Source organism: Thalia democratica, chromosome 2 (genome assembly GCF_965202585.1).
Source record: "Thalia democratica chromosome 2, ktThaDemo2.hap1.1, whole genome shotgun sequence".
NCBI classification, from domain to species: Eukaryota; Metazoa; Chordata; class Thaliacea; order Salpida; family Salpidae; genus Thalia; species Thalia democratica.
The window spans coordinates 41669176-41686118 of NC_139166.1; the positions used below are offsets into that span (position 1 = coordinate 41669176).

Consider the following 16943-nt stretch of genomic DNA (forward strand, 5'->3'; position numbering starts at 1 on the left):
AAAATTCTCAGTATAGTTTTAGATTTTTTTAATCTCACGGCGCATTTTTTTAAGAGCTAGAATGAGGTTTAGTTAATCAAGTTTCAATGTTTTGTTCAAGAACAAGATTTTTTTTGATTTTGAAAAGCATATTTAACAAGTTTTTAGCCTCGCGGCTACTTCTTCACTATTCTTAGAAATAACATTGTAGTTTTTGTTTTACGTCTCAAATTAATATTTATCATGATTTGAGTTTATTCATGCGAGTGAGTACATACTTAATGTGGTAAGATTAGTGTAAGTCAATTAAATTTCAAAAAAAAAAAACTACTTCCTTTTCGATCAAAGATAACTAACATGCACAAAATTATTCACAATTTTTTTTTATCTCAATTGATTTAAACTTAAAACGTTGAATCTTCAAAAACTGTATTTCACACAAGTTTAGTGAACATCTTATATAGAATAATACACATACAACCCCCCTTTTAATTATTAAGAAAAAAAAAATGAACATGAGGTATAAGTAGTTTGCTCCAGAGGCGAATATTTTTTAAAGGTTTTGAAAAAAAAACTCCGGATGACTCAGGGCAGTTTAAGGTCACTCAGGATAATTTGTTCTGGTTTTAAAAGTGGCAACCCTTTTTAATATAAAACACTACTTCAAATTTCTATAATTTAACTTTGGTAGTAAAACTTTTATTACTTTCTAACAAATACTAAAACTTAATTCTTTCAGATGTTGTAAACAAACTTGGTAGCAATGTTGTCAGTTATGCAGTATTGTTCGTTGTACCATTGTTAGGAAAAATGGGTGATTTTGACCCCCAAGTTCGTCTACTATCAACTTCTTGTTTTGCAAATTTAATCCAATATATACCAGTTGAAGTGAGTTGACTTTTGATTAAAATAACCATATTTTAGATATTTCAACTCTTATTAGTTTTATTTGATTTTTTTTTATTAGCATTAAACTAATATAAGTTGTGTTATGCAGTCGAGCATTCCTGATCCCGTAGACATGCCACATTCGCTAATCGAAAAGAAAACGGAAGATAGAAAGTTTCTAGAACAGTTGTTTGACAGCAGATCACTGGAAGAATATAAAGTTCCAATTAAAATAAATGCTAATTTACGAGAATACCAACAGGTAGAGCTAAATAATTTTAATATATATGAAAAAAAAAATCTAAATAAAGATTTAGTAAAATTTACTTAATATATTAAATTTTTACAATGTTTTTATTTATTATTTCGATTAAAACAGGACGGAGTGAAATGGCTGGCTTTTTTGAATAGATACAAGTTGCATGGGATACTGTGTGATGATATGGGTCTGGGTAAAACCTTGCAAACAATTTGTATTGTTGCTTCTGATCACTTTTTCAAAGTAATTTTTTTAATGATTGTTAAATTAGGTTGTATTTAAGTATGACACATTTAGCAAAAAGCTTTATAAGTTTTTTCAAATGATAATGCTTTGGATACTATCAGCATAACTGAAATTTATTTCAGGCATCTTATGATTATAACTAGTATTCACTGCACGACCGTAAACTTTTGTTGCGATTTGATAAAACCTTTAGTATAAAGCGATTTGATTTAGTATAACCTAAACTAAGACTGAAAATGTTTCTGATGTTGAGTCACAATGATTACGTTTCTGTCTATTTTGATCTAACTTCAAACGGATACTTCAATACTAAGTACTCTGAGCTTTTAGTTAGACTGTCAACATATTACTAGTGACTATATCTAGGTTAACAAAAGTTACAAATATTAAAGTCCAGGTCATAATCTGGAGTTGAATAGCTTTTGATTCTTGATGGTGCAATCTGAAGTTAAATAGTTTCAAGCAATCTTCTTCAAACTTTCACAGTCTAATCTTTATACAATAACAAAAAAATTAAAAAAATTGAAAACTTTGGAATTAGAAAAAAAATTGTAAACATTTTTTTTTTGAAAAATAAACATTTTTTTTAAATTTTTGTCATAACATTTTAATTTTTTTTATACTATTAAAATTCTAAAGTAACGTTTTTTCCTTTTAATATAAGGAACATTTCCTGAAAATTTGAAGACGATCGCTTGAAAAATGAAGGAGATATATTTTCAGTGAATTTTTTAATTTCCGAGAAAATTGACCTCGAAAAATTTGTGGTCCATATGTTTGTATCGGAAACTTTTTACAAAAAATATAATATCTCAAAAGTTAAATGATATTTTTGAATTCTATAAAAGCAGGCTTGTATTTTGTATTTTAAGCTTTCATATAAAAGCCATAATTAATTTTTGTAAAAAAAAAAAATTTTGGACCCCCCCTATGGCCTTAAATAACCACAAACTTTGAATATTAAACATCATTATTTTTCAGAAACAATGTAAAACATATGAACAAATTCAAACATAAAATATATTAATTTTTTTTCTTTTTAACTTGTTATGAATTAATAATACAATTATTTTAAAACCTTATATCATTTATCAAACATTGATTAAAGAATTAAACTGACATATTTTAAAAATTTAGTAAGCCACTCTAAAATTTATAAACTTATTTTGAAACAACAGATACAATATATATTCTTGATTAAAGGAAAAATAAAATGCAAAAATCTTTATATTGTAAACAACAATGCTTGTAAAAAAATAAAATTTTAGAAAAATTAAATACAATTAAAAACCATATATTGTTTATATTAATCTTGAAAAAATAAAAACTTAAACTAACCTAAGCATTGATAAAATCTTTAAAACAAGTTTTAATTAAAAAATAAAGTTCTAAAAAAAAAAAAATATAATTTGTTTATATTATTCTTGAAACTTTTATATTATTGAATTTTTCAGTTTGTCTTCTTGTTGCAAGTATTTGTCTTATTGTGTAGATTTTTCTGATTTAATAGATTCTAATCTTCTTGATAAACCTCCAGGAAATTATATTGTCATCACTGTTTCAAAAGTTTTTCATTTTTGTATATTTGTCAACTACAGGGATTTAATCTTAAAACATTCAACTGTGAGTCAATTTGGTTTAAAACAAAAGTTAATTCTTCATGTTAGTTTACTTTGAAGGTTCATCTACTTTTAAATTCATCTTGTATATATCTTCTATCTGTATTTGCTCTTTTGTAACACAAAAAAGAAGTTAAGCTCTTTTTGACTCATCACAAACATTTCAATAGTAAAAGATCCTCTCTTACATCTACTTTTTTATTCAATATTTACGACACCAAAAGTGCTAGAGAGTACAGTTAATGTAAAAATTATCTCTCAGGAGTGCAAAACTAAGTAAAAACGAATACGTTTTATGCAGAAACGTACCAAGCTACGAATCTGGTTTTTAGCTTCCCCTTAGACATTTCCTTGTCTAGATTTTTCTCTCTTAGCTACAGGGTTACCTAAAGACCTGGAATTTGACAATTTAAGTTAAAATAACATGGAAAAACGATGAATGTGAGAAATCTAAAAAACACTTTAACCTTAAAAATTAGGGTTGCCACTTAACCTGGAATTTGACAACTTAAGCAAAAATAACCTGGAAAAACCTAAAATTTTTAACGTTTTTAGGAGTAAAATTTCAACTTGATACAAAAAATCTATCATATAAATGAAAAATTTTGTCAACATCAAAATTTTTATTATTTAAAAACGTATTTAACGTAGCTTTAGAGTATTTTTTCAATGATTTTGTACTATTTAACGCAGTTTCATACATTAAAACTTAACTTTAAACTAAAAATAGACCCAAACATTTGTAGTTTTAAAAACCTGGAAAAAGTTTGGAAAACCTGGAAAGAATTTTGAAAAACGAATGGCAGCCTTGTAAAATGAATTAAACTAAAACCTTGTTATACTAATTTTATGTGGTCTATTGTATTATTTTTTAGAATTATATATTTTGAAATTGTAGTTTATCTGATACTGTATAGATTAAATAGTAGTTGTCTGATAAACTAGTTCGTAAATAAACACATAATAATAAAATACATATAAAGTATCGACAATAAATAAATTTGAGAGTAAAAGCCGGAACAATAGCTTACTCCTTTAAGTGTACTCTAGTTTCTTAATAATCATAACTAGTGTGAATATTTTAACTATCTAGAAATAAAGTACACGTTATTTAGTAAGTTTAATAATTTTGTTGTAATTAAAAAAAGTCTTTTTAATATAAGGTGCTGATATCTTCTGGAATTTAACTAGCTTGTAATGTTTTTAAATTTTTAGAACTTTAAAAAATATTTTTTTTTTCAATATGTTGCATTTGACATTAAAATTTAAATTAGTTTTACAGATAAAAATTGACAGCTTGTAATAAGTTATTAAAATTTTTAAATAATAAACTAAGCTAAACTTGAAATACTTTATGCTTAGTAAATTTTTGTTCATTTTATTTATTTATGTGTATTACAAAAAAGTAAAATTTTAGGTTTGATAAAAACTAAGGTTTGAAACTTTTAATTATACTGAAAACTTTAAACATTTTAAGTTTTTATTTCGGACAGGAGAAACTCAAAAAGCATAAAAGTAAAGTTATGTCATTAGTTGTTTGTCCTCCAACATTAACTGGACATTGGGTTGAAGAAACTTTGAAGTTTTGTGATTTTTTAAAACCTTTGCACTATTATGGAAACCCAACCGACAGAAACAGGTTCATTGAATGTTAAATATTAATTTTCATTACTACCAAACAAATAGTTTTATGTCATTTAAATTAAAGTTGTTTATTTGTAGAAAATTTCTTTAAATTACATCTTAATTAATTACGTTCGAAATTTAATATTTTGTATAATTTTATAAATTAGAAAAAATTGTGTTCATAATGTATAGATTTTAGTAAAAATCAAAAAAAAAATCACGAAAAAGTATAACTGCGAATTTAAACAGTATTTTAATGTTTGTTGCGTATTCAGGGTTGCCACAAAGTCAGGAAAGTTAGGAAAAATGGTGGTTTATAAAAAAAGTCAGGAATTTTTTATTAAGATGACCTTAATAAGAAAGTTTATCATCAATAAAAACAGAATTTAGCTAACGTTATTTTCTAAACAATTGCATTTGCAATTCATCTTTTTTTCAGGGTTAAATTGAACTTTTGGAATAAATTAAAATATTTAATTATCTTCATTTATTTTAAAGGCTTTCGTTATGTATTTTTAAATCAATTTTAATAAAGAATTTGATTTAGAAAATTCCGGAATTTTTTTCAGCTTTATTGTGGTAACCTTGTGTGTTAGAAATAGATATTTTGTAATTACTTTCAATGCAGTTTACATATTTAAATTCAAATGATATCAGTAGTAAAATTGTTAAAAATATGCAATACAAAAGTGTTCTCGAATTCATTAAAGCAATTTTTTAGTTTTGATGATTTTTTATATACTTATTTCGTTATGATAAAAAAATCCTTGAATTTATTTACTTAGTAAATATTTAGTTATACACATAACTTTTAAGAGTCAAAACGACAAACAACAATTTTTTACCCCTCTAAACTAAAAAACATTGCAAATAACTTATGTGTAGAATAATATGTAAGAGCATTTCGAAGGTTGATAAAAATTTTCAGACTGCAAAAACAAGTCCAAAATTATAATATAGTTGTTGCCTCGTATGAAGTTGTTAGAAATGACATTAATTTTTTCAGGTTGGTGATTTATGTAATTTTATTTATATTATATATATATACTAATTGATTATAGTTTATAAAACCTAATATATAAACAATATTTATGGTATAAAAATATTAACTGTGTTAATTAACTGTAATTTATTTTTTTAAAGAAGATTAAGTGCGTAATTTTATATTTATAAATAGTTTTAACAACTTTAAAGTATTTAAAGTCAAGCTAGCAATGTTTTTAAGTAATTTTATAGTGTATTGATATAAATTTACTAATATAATAACTTATGACATGAAATATTTAAAGATTTTTCGGAGAAATATAAAAGTAAAATAACTCTTGTAAATTTAGTTAATGATGTAACTTTTTTGTTGCAACCAATTTCTTTATATTGTTACTTGTATATTATTTCAAGTAAGTTTTTTTGGAACTACTGTATACTCGATGAAGGTCACATTATTAGAAACGGAAAAAGCAAAATTTCACAAAGTGTGAAAACTCTAAAGGCTAACCACAGGCTTATATTGACTGGTACACCAATACAAGTTTGTAAATTATTTTATGAAGAATTAATTTCTTATATAGTTTTTTATTGCACTTTGCAGCATAACTATTTTTGTTAATACAAACAAACAAAATGTGGTATTTTTTTTTTATGTAGTTGAAATTTTCATTGACTAGTTTTTTGTTATTAACTTATTGACTTTTTAATGCTGTGAACACGGTGCACAAAATTTCAAATTTATACATTTTAAATTCCGATATATCCAAATCTGATAATTATTAGTTGTTTTTTATTACCTTTACAGGGCCACTTAACCTAAAAAAACCTGGAATTTGAGTAATTTTGAAAAAAAAACTGGAAAAACCTGGAATTTTTCAAGTTTGAGTTGTTGTTAATTTTTTTTAAGTAGATAAAATTAAAATACATGAAGTTTTTATGACTTATAAATCTGTTAAATTTGTTGTTATTGAAACTCTAATGTTTTAATATTAACTTTTTGTTGATATTTTTAGTGAGTGGAAGTCATTAGGAAAGAAATAAAAACATTATTTTGTACTTGTAACAAAAATGTTACAAATTTTTTACAGAAAAATATATAGTGAACACAAAACTCTTAAAAATTTTTTAACAAAAAATATTGTAAACTAAACAATGTTTGTTTTGTATGTTGTCATTCTTCTATTTTAGTACAAGATGAATTTAATATACTTCAAACAAGTTAATTTTTTTCTTAAATTAAAAATAAAAAGTTTTATAAAGCTTAAAGTATTATTTAGATGTTTATTTAGATTAAAAATTACTTTTATATTTAAGGAGTTTTTTTTGTAAGGTAAGTGTTGTTTTTATCTTTATGCTATCTTTACCTACAACTTAGGTTATGTTGATTACTTTTTCATAGATTTTATTAGTTATATCAAGACACCGTAAATTTAAAAAGAATGTTAAGTCATAGATAAATAAAGAAATATTTTTATTTGTAACATTATTTTTGTTTTTAAAGGAATAAAATATCTAATGACACTGTCAGATTTTTGAAGGACAGTAAATAATTTAAAATACTTAATTATTTAAGTTACTTGAACAAAAAATTTAAGTAGACTTTTAGCTATTTGTATCTAACCAAAATAACGGCTTTTGAAAAACTATCTAAGAAAAATTTAGTACAGATTCCAACAAAATAAAATAAATTGCAATACTTACATTATCTCTTAAGACTTTATATCTTTTGAACAGCAGTTTTTTTAACTAAATAATAACTTACTGCTAAAATTATCAAAAAAAGATATGCTTTCAAAAACCTGGAAGAAATTTAGAACACCTGGAAATAATTTGGAAAAGCTGAAAAAAATTTGGAAAAAACGAGTGGCAACCCTGCTTTTATAGTATTTATTTATCTCCAATTTTTTTTTCACTGTTTTCATCTTTATAAACCTTATTTCGGCCTTTTTGTACATTGTTAAAATTCTAAATTTTATTTTGAGATTTGGCCTAAAAAACTTTGTTATTTACTGAAATATGGCAATAGAATTAGAAAAAATAAATGATAGTAATAATATGTCGTTTAAATCTATCGAAAGCACCATTTTTAACTTAAGATTAATTTACTACAAAAAATGGTCAAAAAAAGATGTAATATCTAAAACCTGGAAGAAACTTTGAAAACTTGGAGAAAATTTGCTAAAAACCGGTGGCAACCCTGGTATGTGAAAAGACATTTTAAAAGTCTTAGTAAATCATAATAAATTAACTATTCAGGTTACATGAAATTTTTAGTTCTAATAACTTTTTTTATATACATAAGGGGTCATTTAAAAATGTATATAGAAGTAAGTTTTTTTTATAATATTTTATGAAATTACTATGTTTAGAAACTTATTTAAGCCATATCACAAATAATATATTTAAACTTTTGTAAAAAAAATCCCTCATAGTTAATTAATAAGGTTACAATAGTATAAAAAAGTTTGAAGAAGATAATTATTAATAAAGATATACAATAAAAAAGTTTATAGAATTTGAATTGTCAAATTTGAATTTTCAGAACTTTTCAGAACTTATAAAATAGAAATGTTTTAGTTAATTGTTGTAAATATATTAACAAATGAAATTAAGATTTTTTAAAATACAACAATGTTTATTTCTTCATAGTTGTAAAAAATGTAAAAGTACTTTAAAGTAAAATGATAATATAAGAAGAAAAAGTAAAATTAGGGACTACATTCTATCAAATATTTGTTAAAAATCAATAAAAAACTCTACAGATAACTTTAAGTTGTAACTAGATATTAAAGTTATTTATGTTAGATCAGTGTTATGGATTTACATTTATATAGTAATTATTTTGACTAACTTGAAATTTATTTTTAAATTATTTTATTATCCAATTAGTTTTAAAAAATAGTAAAAGTTGCAATGGAATAAAACACATTTGAAAAAGCAATACTGAATCTTTTTAGCGGTTTCAATTTACAAAAACTATTTTAATTTATTATTTTATTAAAAAGAGTAAAGAAAACTATTACTTTCAAAATCTTGGAAGATATTTACAAAAAACTAGTAACCAGTGGCCTAGCTGTTATAAGCATTTTTTAAAAGATAACATCATCAGTTTTATAATTAATATTTATCAGTTTCAAAAACACCTTTGTGTAAATATCAAGTATGTTTAAGTTATAAGGTTAATAAACAACGTTTACATACTTATCGAACTGTTTTAACACCTTATATAAAAAAGTTATTAGTATTATTTAAAAATTACTGTTAAATTCTATATTAAGCATTTAAAACTCATCTAAATTATGCTCTTATTTTTTTATACTTGTGTTACTTATTAACAAAAGATTTCTATTTTCAGCATAAAGTTAAGAAAACTAATTTATAATAACTAAGGCTCAATAATTAAATGATTAGTTTTAAATTCTTGGTATGTATTTTTTATTCTATTTTCATCATGCATGCAACTATGTTTTACTTATATATTAATAGAAAATTGTTTATATAAAATTTTAACAGAACAATGTGCTAGAATTGTGGTCATTGTTCGACTTCCTAATTCCAGGATTCTTAGGTACAGAGCATGAATTTTCACAAAAGTTTACTAAACCCATCGTTGCCAGCAGAGACGCTAAGTGTTCTTCAAAAGAACAAGAGTCAGGTTTATATTTATATGTTTAGAAAAAGTTTTATTTTAACATATTTATGTTTTTGTTGAAGTTTTGTTAAAATATTTAGAAAAAGCTACTTAATTAATTTATTATTGTTTTAAACTAAGTTTTCCAAAAATTTTTTTTATTTGCGACTCTTTCATTAAATTATAAATGACGCCCCCATTCGCAGTAAACTAAATAAAACTCCTTATTTAAGTTTTCTTAAATAAAAGGGGATTAAGTTTATTTAGTTTTAATAAATAAGTGATCTGTAAAAAAATCAATAGTTAGTGAAATACTATAAAATGAGCTACATTTATTGATTTAGATTTTTCCTGTTCCACTAACTTTTATGTAAATTTATTCATGCATTTTAAAACGATGAAGATCGCTCATGAAGAATATCTCCTTTCTTAGTTTGTTAAGTTTATTGAATTTTAAATGATGATCGACCTATAAAGATAATGATAGTACAGGGTTCGTGCGCGTCAAGCTAAATCAGGCTAAGTCAGGCTAAATCAGTTTTTTAGAAAAAAGCTGAAAAACGTCAGGCTAAATCAGTTTTTTTATTTAAAAATTTGAGAATCTCAGTTTTTCTCAGTTCAAATGCTTCAAAATTTATGATAAAAAAAAAATTGAAACATTTTTTTAAGATCAAGTTGAGATGTCAATTTCATTCTAAATAATTATTTAGTTATTAAAGACAAAATCAGTCAGTATTTGTAAAAAAAACGCTTAAAACCTTTTGTTGAATCTCTAAAATTTTTTTAAGAATCTTCATTATTTTGTTTTGAGTAGATTATATACGTCATAAGTATGAAAATTCATTAAAAAAATACAGTTTAAACATTACAGTTTAGTTTAACAACTTAAGTGTTTGTTTGAATTTTAATACTCGTGTAAGCGTTTCATTTTAAATTTTAGTAAAACATGACAATACACGTCGTTTTATTATAAATCTTCTGGTTATAATACTTTTACTTAGTGCTTAATTAAATTGAACAATTGTGTTTATTAATGTATATTATATTTTTACACTAGTAATTGATTAGATATAACACTTATTTTAAAACTGATCACTGAACTTGTTATGTTAAGAGCATAGAGGGGGTCAATCACCTTTTTCACAATTTAGTCTTATTTTATTGAGTTGTAACTAAGCTATGAGTTGCTTTTTGCAGGTTTTTAAAGCTCAAAATACTTTTGAGATAAAGCTAGTTGAAGTCGGAAACTACAATAGTACTAATTGAGACCCCCCAATATCTAAAATGACTTCTAAAGGGGATTTTCCTTACATTGAAAAATGTCAGGCTAAATTGGTCCCAGTCAGGCTAAATGAAAAAAAATTCGCGCACGAACCCTGATAGTAAATGAAATACGATATAATAAGCCACACAAACCCTAGAAAATCTATTGTAATTTTCAAATTTCTCTTCAATATCAGATCTTTTTCTTTTACTTTTCATTACGAATTCCAGAATACGTAGTGTAAGTTAGTAGTTATTACCTTCTACTAGTTATTGCTTAAAATTATAATCCTCCTTTATTAGTTATAGCCCCCCAACTTACTACAATCATCTATTTAGGACTTTTTATGCGAATCAAACTTATGTTTTTTAAGACATGTTTTAGTTTCATATGACTGTTAAATTAGTGCATTAGCTGGACTGTAAAAAATAACTCTTATCTCAGGACTTCTAGCTATGAACGCACTTCACCGTCAAGTTCTTCCCTTTATGTTAAGAAGAATGAAGGAGGATGTACTCAAGGACCTTCCACCTAAAATTATACAAGACTACTACTGCAATCTTTCTCCATTACAAGTTATTATATATGCCTAATCCATAAAGTCTTTTATATTTACGCGTCACTTCAATTTGACCATTATGATTTATACCAAATGCATTGATTCATTTTTGTCTATTTTTATATTTTAAAATCTAAATTTACTTGAGTTTTAATAATTTTTGTGAGTTATATTAAAGTTAACACAAAAATATGACAACCTTCAAAGTTTAGATTATAGTATTTTAAGTTAATCATACAGTTAAATATTAATGTAATTACAACAATCTGCAGTTAAATAGTTGGATATAAGCTTTTTAATTTGTTTCATATAAAAAATAACAAAACTAGTTATGTTGAATTAATAAGCTTTTAATAACAAAACAGTTGGAACTATATGAAGACTTTGCGAAGTCACGCGCAAAAAAAATGGCAGAAAGTTCAATAAAAGAAATTAACGAGCTGGACGAAAAGTCGACAGTAAATAAGACTTGTCATGTTTTTCAAGTAAGTATCATACAATATATTACTTTATATATTTATATTTAAACATTTTTTATTCTTCAATCTTTCCAATTAAATTATAAAACGTTATTATTGTCATCAGGTAAACGTTTTTAAACCTTTCATTTAAAACTACTAGTAGTTAGTTGTACTATATAACATAACATTTTAAAGTAATTAAATTATGAAACTAGATTGTCTTTATTGTTTTCAAACAAACTTACTAAGTTTTGATCTTAAATTATCAAACATCTGTAACAACTTACGTTTAAAATATTTTTATATTGCTTTAAAGACTAGACTTTAAAATATTCAAGTATAGTATAAAGATAATTAAGAATTGCGTTCGAGTTAAAATTGAATTTAAGTTATTAAACTAACTAAATAATACTAAAGCTGTTTTTTTCTGGTTTTAATAAATTAAACTTAAATATAAGTATAGTAACCGTTTTTTAGGCACTGCAATATTTGCAAAAAGTTTGCAATCATCCATCTTTTGTTTTGACTCCTAATCACCCTCAATACAAAGCATTTTGTGATAAGATGAAAAGAGATAAAAATAAATTGATGGACATAAGAAACTCTTGTAAACTAACCGCTTTAAAACAACTCTTGCATGGATGTGGTATTGGAAGTCAGTTGTATAATATAGTTATGGATAAAATTATATTTGTGTACAAATTGTTACAATTTTTTTTTAATAACAATTGTATTTTCTTAATTTTAAAACACAGAGAAATAATGATTTACTTTATAGCAAGCGCATCAAGTTCAGTAGTAAGCGAACATAGAGCTTTGTTGTTTTGTAAGCACAAAAATATGATGGATGTGATAGAACATAGCCTGTTCAAACAGCATTTGCCTGAACTCACTTACACAAGGCTCGATGCCAGTCTTCAGGCAAACCAGCGATTCAGTGTTGTTAATAAGTGTGTTAAATTTTATTCATTAAACTATTTAGTAGTAGGTACTGGATAGTTTTACTAAAGTTTATAGATATTTTGTTTAAACTTTAAGATGAGTTTATAAAGCTTTTAAAACAATAAGTATATAAACTAGAAATTAAAAGTAGTTAATTTTTTTTAAATTGCTTTAAGTATTAAGTTAAGATAAAATTATATCTAATGTATATACTAATGTCGTTTATGAAAACATATCTTAATTTTGTTAATAGACCTTTTTTTTTCTATGGCTGTTTGAGACTAGTCTTAATTCAAATTTAATTAATTTGTTGGTTTAAAACTTATTTATTTAGAAAAAGGTTAAATTTATCGTTCACTGATCTTTTCTACCAAACATTACCAACTTTTATATGGTAATGTTTGGAAGAATTCATAAATGTTTAATTTTTTAAGATTTAACAAGGATCCTTCAATAGACGTATTACTTTTGTCAACAAAAGTAGGAGGACTTGGCTTAAACTTGACTGGTGCAGATACTGTTATTTTCATGGAACATGACTGGAATCCAACTACCGATTTACAGGTTTTTCAAACAAAATTATTATGACTTTAAAAAAAACTAAAAGCATATATATTTATAATATAAAAAAACAACTAGTTTTCAAATTGTTTACTTAGTTTCGATGCTTTATGCATCTCCTCAGAACAATAATAAAGAACAAAGTAAGATTTTTAAAGAATAAAATAAAAAAACACATTGTGACGTTTCAACTAAAATTGAATAATTTTAGTTAGCCTATTTTAAAAACAACTTATGTACAAGTTAGCTTATCTTTGCTTTGTTTGTTCTTGTTTTTAGATTTATTTTGTTGTTATTATTTAGTGGTTATTGTTCTTTTGAAATACATATTTTGATTATGTAGGCAGGGTTGCTGCCTTTCTCTTCTTTTATTTAATGATAAATCTTTTTTAATTTTTTCAATCTCGTATTTTTCCAAGCAACATAAATGACATGTTTTATTGTTTTTTGGTTTTGTTTTGGTTCTGCAGAGTATTTCCCATTTTAAATTATAGTCTTTTTTTGCGTCTTTTAATTCCCAAATATAGTTCGATAGTTCGGTATTGTGTCTTTTTAATTTGTTAGTAAAGCTTGCTTTATGGTTGCTATATCTGTTTTTAAATGTTGTACTGGTGGAACCTACGTAAAATTTTGTTATATCATCTGTTTTTATAGTTGCTTGGTAGATTATATTTTTTGATAGGCAATTACTGTTTAACGGGCATTTTTCCTTCCTGCAGTTGCAGGTTTTTTCTTGTCGTTTGAGGTTTAGGTTGTTTAATATTTTGTCATTGTGTTTAAGAATTTATGTTTTAAAATTTTCCATACAGCTATAAGAAATTTTGAGTGTGTTCCTGTTAAAGATTTTGTGATATGGGTGGTTTGTGTCAAAGTGTTTATTTACCAGGTTTAAGAATTCTTTGCCTATTTTAGTTGCTACAGTTAAGGAAAAAGGTGGGTTGAAATAAATAATTTTTCTTTTTCTTTGCTTTTTTGTTGTTTTTTCATTTGCTTTTTGGTACGTTAGGTTAAAAGCATATATATTTATTGATTTAGTGTAGTTATAATTAACTTTTTTAATTTCCCTTTTTCAATAATCTGCTTTGTGAATACACAAATTTTCATGCATTATTTTTTGTTTATAGTTGTTAATTTCTTTAACTACTTCTAGATATAACAAAAACTTTTAATAAGCACACAGAACTAGTATGAATTATATAGTTTTTTTGTTGTATGAAAATAAACTTTAGACTTCAAGTTTTGTGCCTGTACAGTACATGCATCTATAATTTAAAATTCAATTAATAGTTAATTAGTAATTACTTTAACTATAATATTGTTATTTTATTAATGTATTCGAAAAATGAATGAAGTAGCTTTTAAACAAGTTAACTGCATTACACAGAGTTTCCACTCTGTTTTATAACATTATATTTTGGTTTATGTTTAGATGTTGAAATGTTTAGATATCTCTTTCTTAAATATTTAATTAATGTAAATTATCAAAATTAGTCAAAATATTTTTAAATTTTAAAAAGCCTTCAATTAATATAAAAATTCTAAAACTAGGTAATTATTTAAATAGAATTGAAGTTTGAAATTCAGTAATACAAATATAAAACTATAAAAATCAAAATAATATATACATAAATAGAAATATAATTATTATGTTAATGCGCAGTGAAACGAAAAACAAGTAACTTTAAAGTTTTGGCGAATCAATTCAGATAAGTAAAAAAATTATAAACTTATAAAAGTTGTTTTTGAAAACAGGGAATACAAAAAAATTGTTTTAATAAATTGTTAATTTACTGAAACCCCATCATATCGCATTAATTTTTAAGAATTCTTTTTATGTTTCCAAATCAGTTACAAACGAACTATATTGATCAGTTGTAAAAATAACTTGTATTTAGGCAATGGACCGAGCTCATAGAATTGGGCAGAAGAAAACAGTGACAGTTTACAGAATAATAACTAAAGATACATTAGAAGAGAAAATAATGGGACTTCAGAAGTTTAAGTTAAATGTAGCAAATACAGTAGTGAGTCAGGATAATAGAGCTCTGAGTTCCATGGGAACCAGCCAGGTGTTAGGACTCTTCGATGTTGGTGTTAAGAATGAAAAGGTTAGTTCGTTACCTTTAAATGAGACTATGTCAATGTTTTTAACTTTTTTTTTGGTTTAACTAAAATTATTTAATCATACTCATTTTAGTAATAATTTGTTAAAAGTTTTATTACTTATAAAAAGCAGTTTTTTTTTTGTTTTTTCATAAGTTTTATGTTAATTTAGTCAGGCTTATTTTTGTTTTAAACAAAACTACTTACTGAAAAATCAATAATTAGGAAAAGAAAGTTAAAAGTTCATCATCAAAAGGATTTAAATCGATGGTAAATGGCCTTAATGAACTTTGGGCAGAATCACAATATGAAGACCAATACAATTTGGATAATTTTATTAAGTCAATGCAATAACTTAATACGTTTTAAACACAAGTGTTGCATATTTAATATGCTTTTAAGTTGATGGTGTTATTTTTTTTTTGTGTAGATTGTTAATATGCGCCTTACAAACAAAATATTACGATTAAGTTTTCTACTTACTACTTTTATTTTCTTTTAATGTGTCTGTTTGCTATATACAGAGATTTAAATACATTTTAAAATCATTATAGTTAGCTATAACTTAATTGCACCATAATAATCCATTTAAGTTTGATTTATGAAGTGCCGCTAAAAAGTAATTTATAGTTTTTTAATTCTATTTATAGATAATTTAAATTTACTTTGTGTTCAAAATAAATGTAAAGGATTTTTTTAATATCTAACGATTTGATTTGTACTAGTAATGTTTTTTTTAATGTTATGTATATTTCAGTGTTTTTAAAACATTTAGTTACTATTATTAATTCAATCAAAGTATATTTTTATCACACTTATTTATCTTTAAATAATACTTTAATTTTTTTTTGGTAAAATGCGGGCTGCATGTCAATTCCAGTTCTTATTCAGTATTTTGCATAAACAGCCCATCTAAAAAAAGAACTTGAAATTGTAAAAAAAATGTACTACAAGGATCAATTAATACAGAAATTTTTTTTATGTCATATTTGTGAAAATAGCCACATTTTATAAATTTTAAAAGTTAATTTTAGTCCAAAAAGTGCAGTAACCTGTCGCTCAGTATTAATATTTGAAACAAATATACTCCAGTTTATTAACTTAGTTTAATAACGAAGAGTGAAGTTTAGATTTCCATTAAGTGATAGAAATAAAAAAATAAAATAAATAATATTGTAGTTTAGATAAACAAAAAATATTAAGAGCATAATTTACATACCCATAATTGACTTATAAATTTAAAAGTAAAGAAACTTGCAATAAAATTTTGATATCTAACATGAACAGTTCAGTATAAAAATACGAGCTCTGAAATCATGTCTGTTAGTTTGTCACTTTTTGTTGTCCAAAACTTCTTTTTGAAATGTTTAAAAGCTGATTGTAGTTTTTCATAATTGTTTTTACCAGCCTTTTTTACTACTTGCATTGATGAAGACAGCTCTTTTTCTAGAATAGGGACTGGCAACGTTTTTAATCGGCTGGACGTAGATAAATTTAGTCCGAAGCACTTCAATTTGGGGTGATATCATTTTTAACCCGAAAATTTCTTACTGGAGCATTTGAAATTTAATTTTTAATCCAGATTTATTTTTAAAGCTAGCTTCAACAGAAATTTTTCTTGTATAAAATTTTGTTTCAAACGAAACTTAATTTTTATATAGTTTTACTTCAGTTCTATTTTAATTTCAAGTTATGGCATTTTCTCAACAATACTTTTTTTGATTTAATAAACTATTAAAGAAAAAAATTAATTCTTATTTGTATGATTCTTAAATTAAGCTGTTATAGCTAAGTTTAAATTAAATCTTCTTATCATTT

At 24.3% G+C, this 16943-nt stretch overlaps 1 protein-coding gene across 2 annotated transcripts in view; it reads left to right on the forward strand.

The window, feature by feature from the left end:
• Nucleotides 1-16658, forward strand: part of LOC145830086 (TATA-binding protein-associated factor 172-like) — a 58488-nt gene extending 41830 nt beyond the window's left edge. For both annotated transcript variants that reach the window (XM_082937974.1, XM_082937975.1), the window contains exons 29-42: nucleotides 719-867; nucleotides 977-1129; nucleotides 1247-1369; nucleotides 4485-4630; nucleotides 5546-5623; nucleotides 6016-6145; nucleotides 9118-9259; nucleotides 10944-11074; nucleotides 11424-11543; nucleotides 11997-12174; nucleotides 12298-12469; nucleotides 12896-13025; nucleotides 14918-15130; nucleotides 15351-16658. In XM_082937974.1, coding sequence (XP_082794100.1) covers nucleotides 719-867; nucleotides 977-1129; nucleotides 1247-1369; nucleotides 4485-4630; nucleotides 5546-5623; nucleotides 6016-6145; nucleotides 9118-9259; nucleotides 10944-11074; nucleotides 11424-11543; nucleotides 11997-12174; nucleotides 12298-12469; nucleotides 12896-13025; nucleotides 14918-15130; nucleotides 15351-15479 — 1994 coding nt within the window. In that variant the 3' untranslated portion in view covers nucleotides 15480-16658. The remainder of the gene's footprint in view (nucleotides 1-718; nucleotides 868-976; nucleotides 1130-1246; nucleotides 1370-4484; nucleotides 4631-5545; nucleotides 5624-6015; nucleotides 6146-9117; nucleotides 9260-10943; nucleotides 11075-11423; nucleotides 11544-11996; nucleotides 12175-12297; nucleotides 12470-12895; nucleotides 13026-14917; nucleotides 15131-15350) is intronic.
• The last annotated feature ends 285 nt before the right edge of the window (nucleotides 16659-16943 follow it).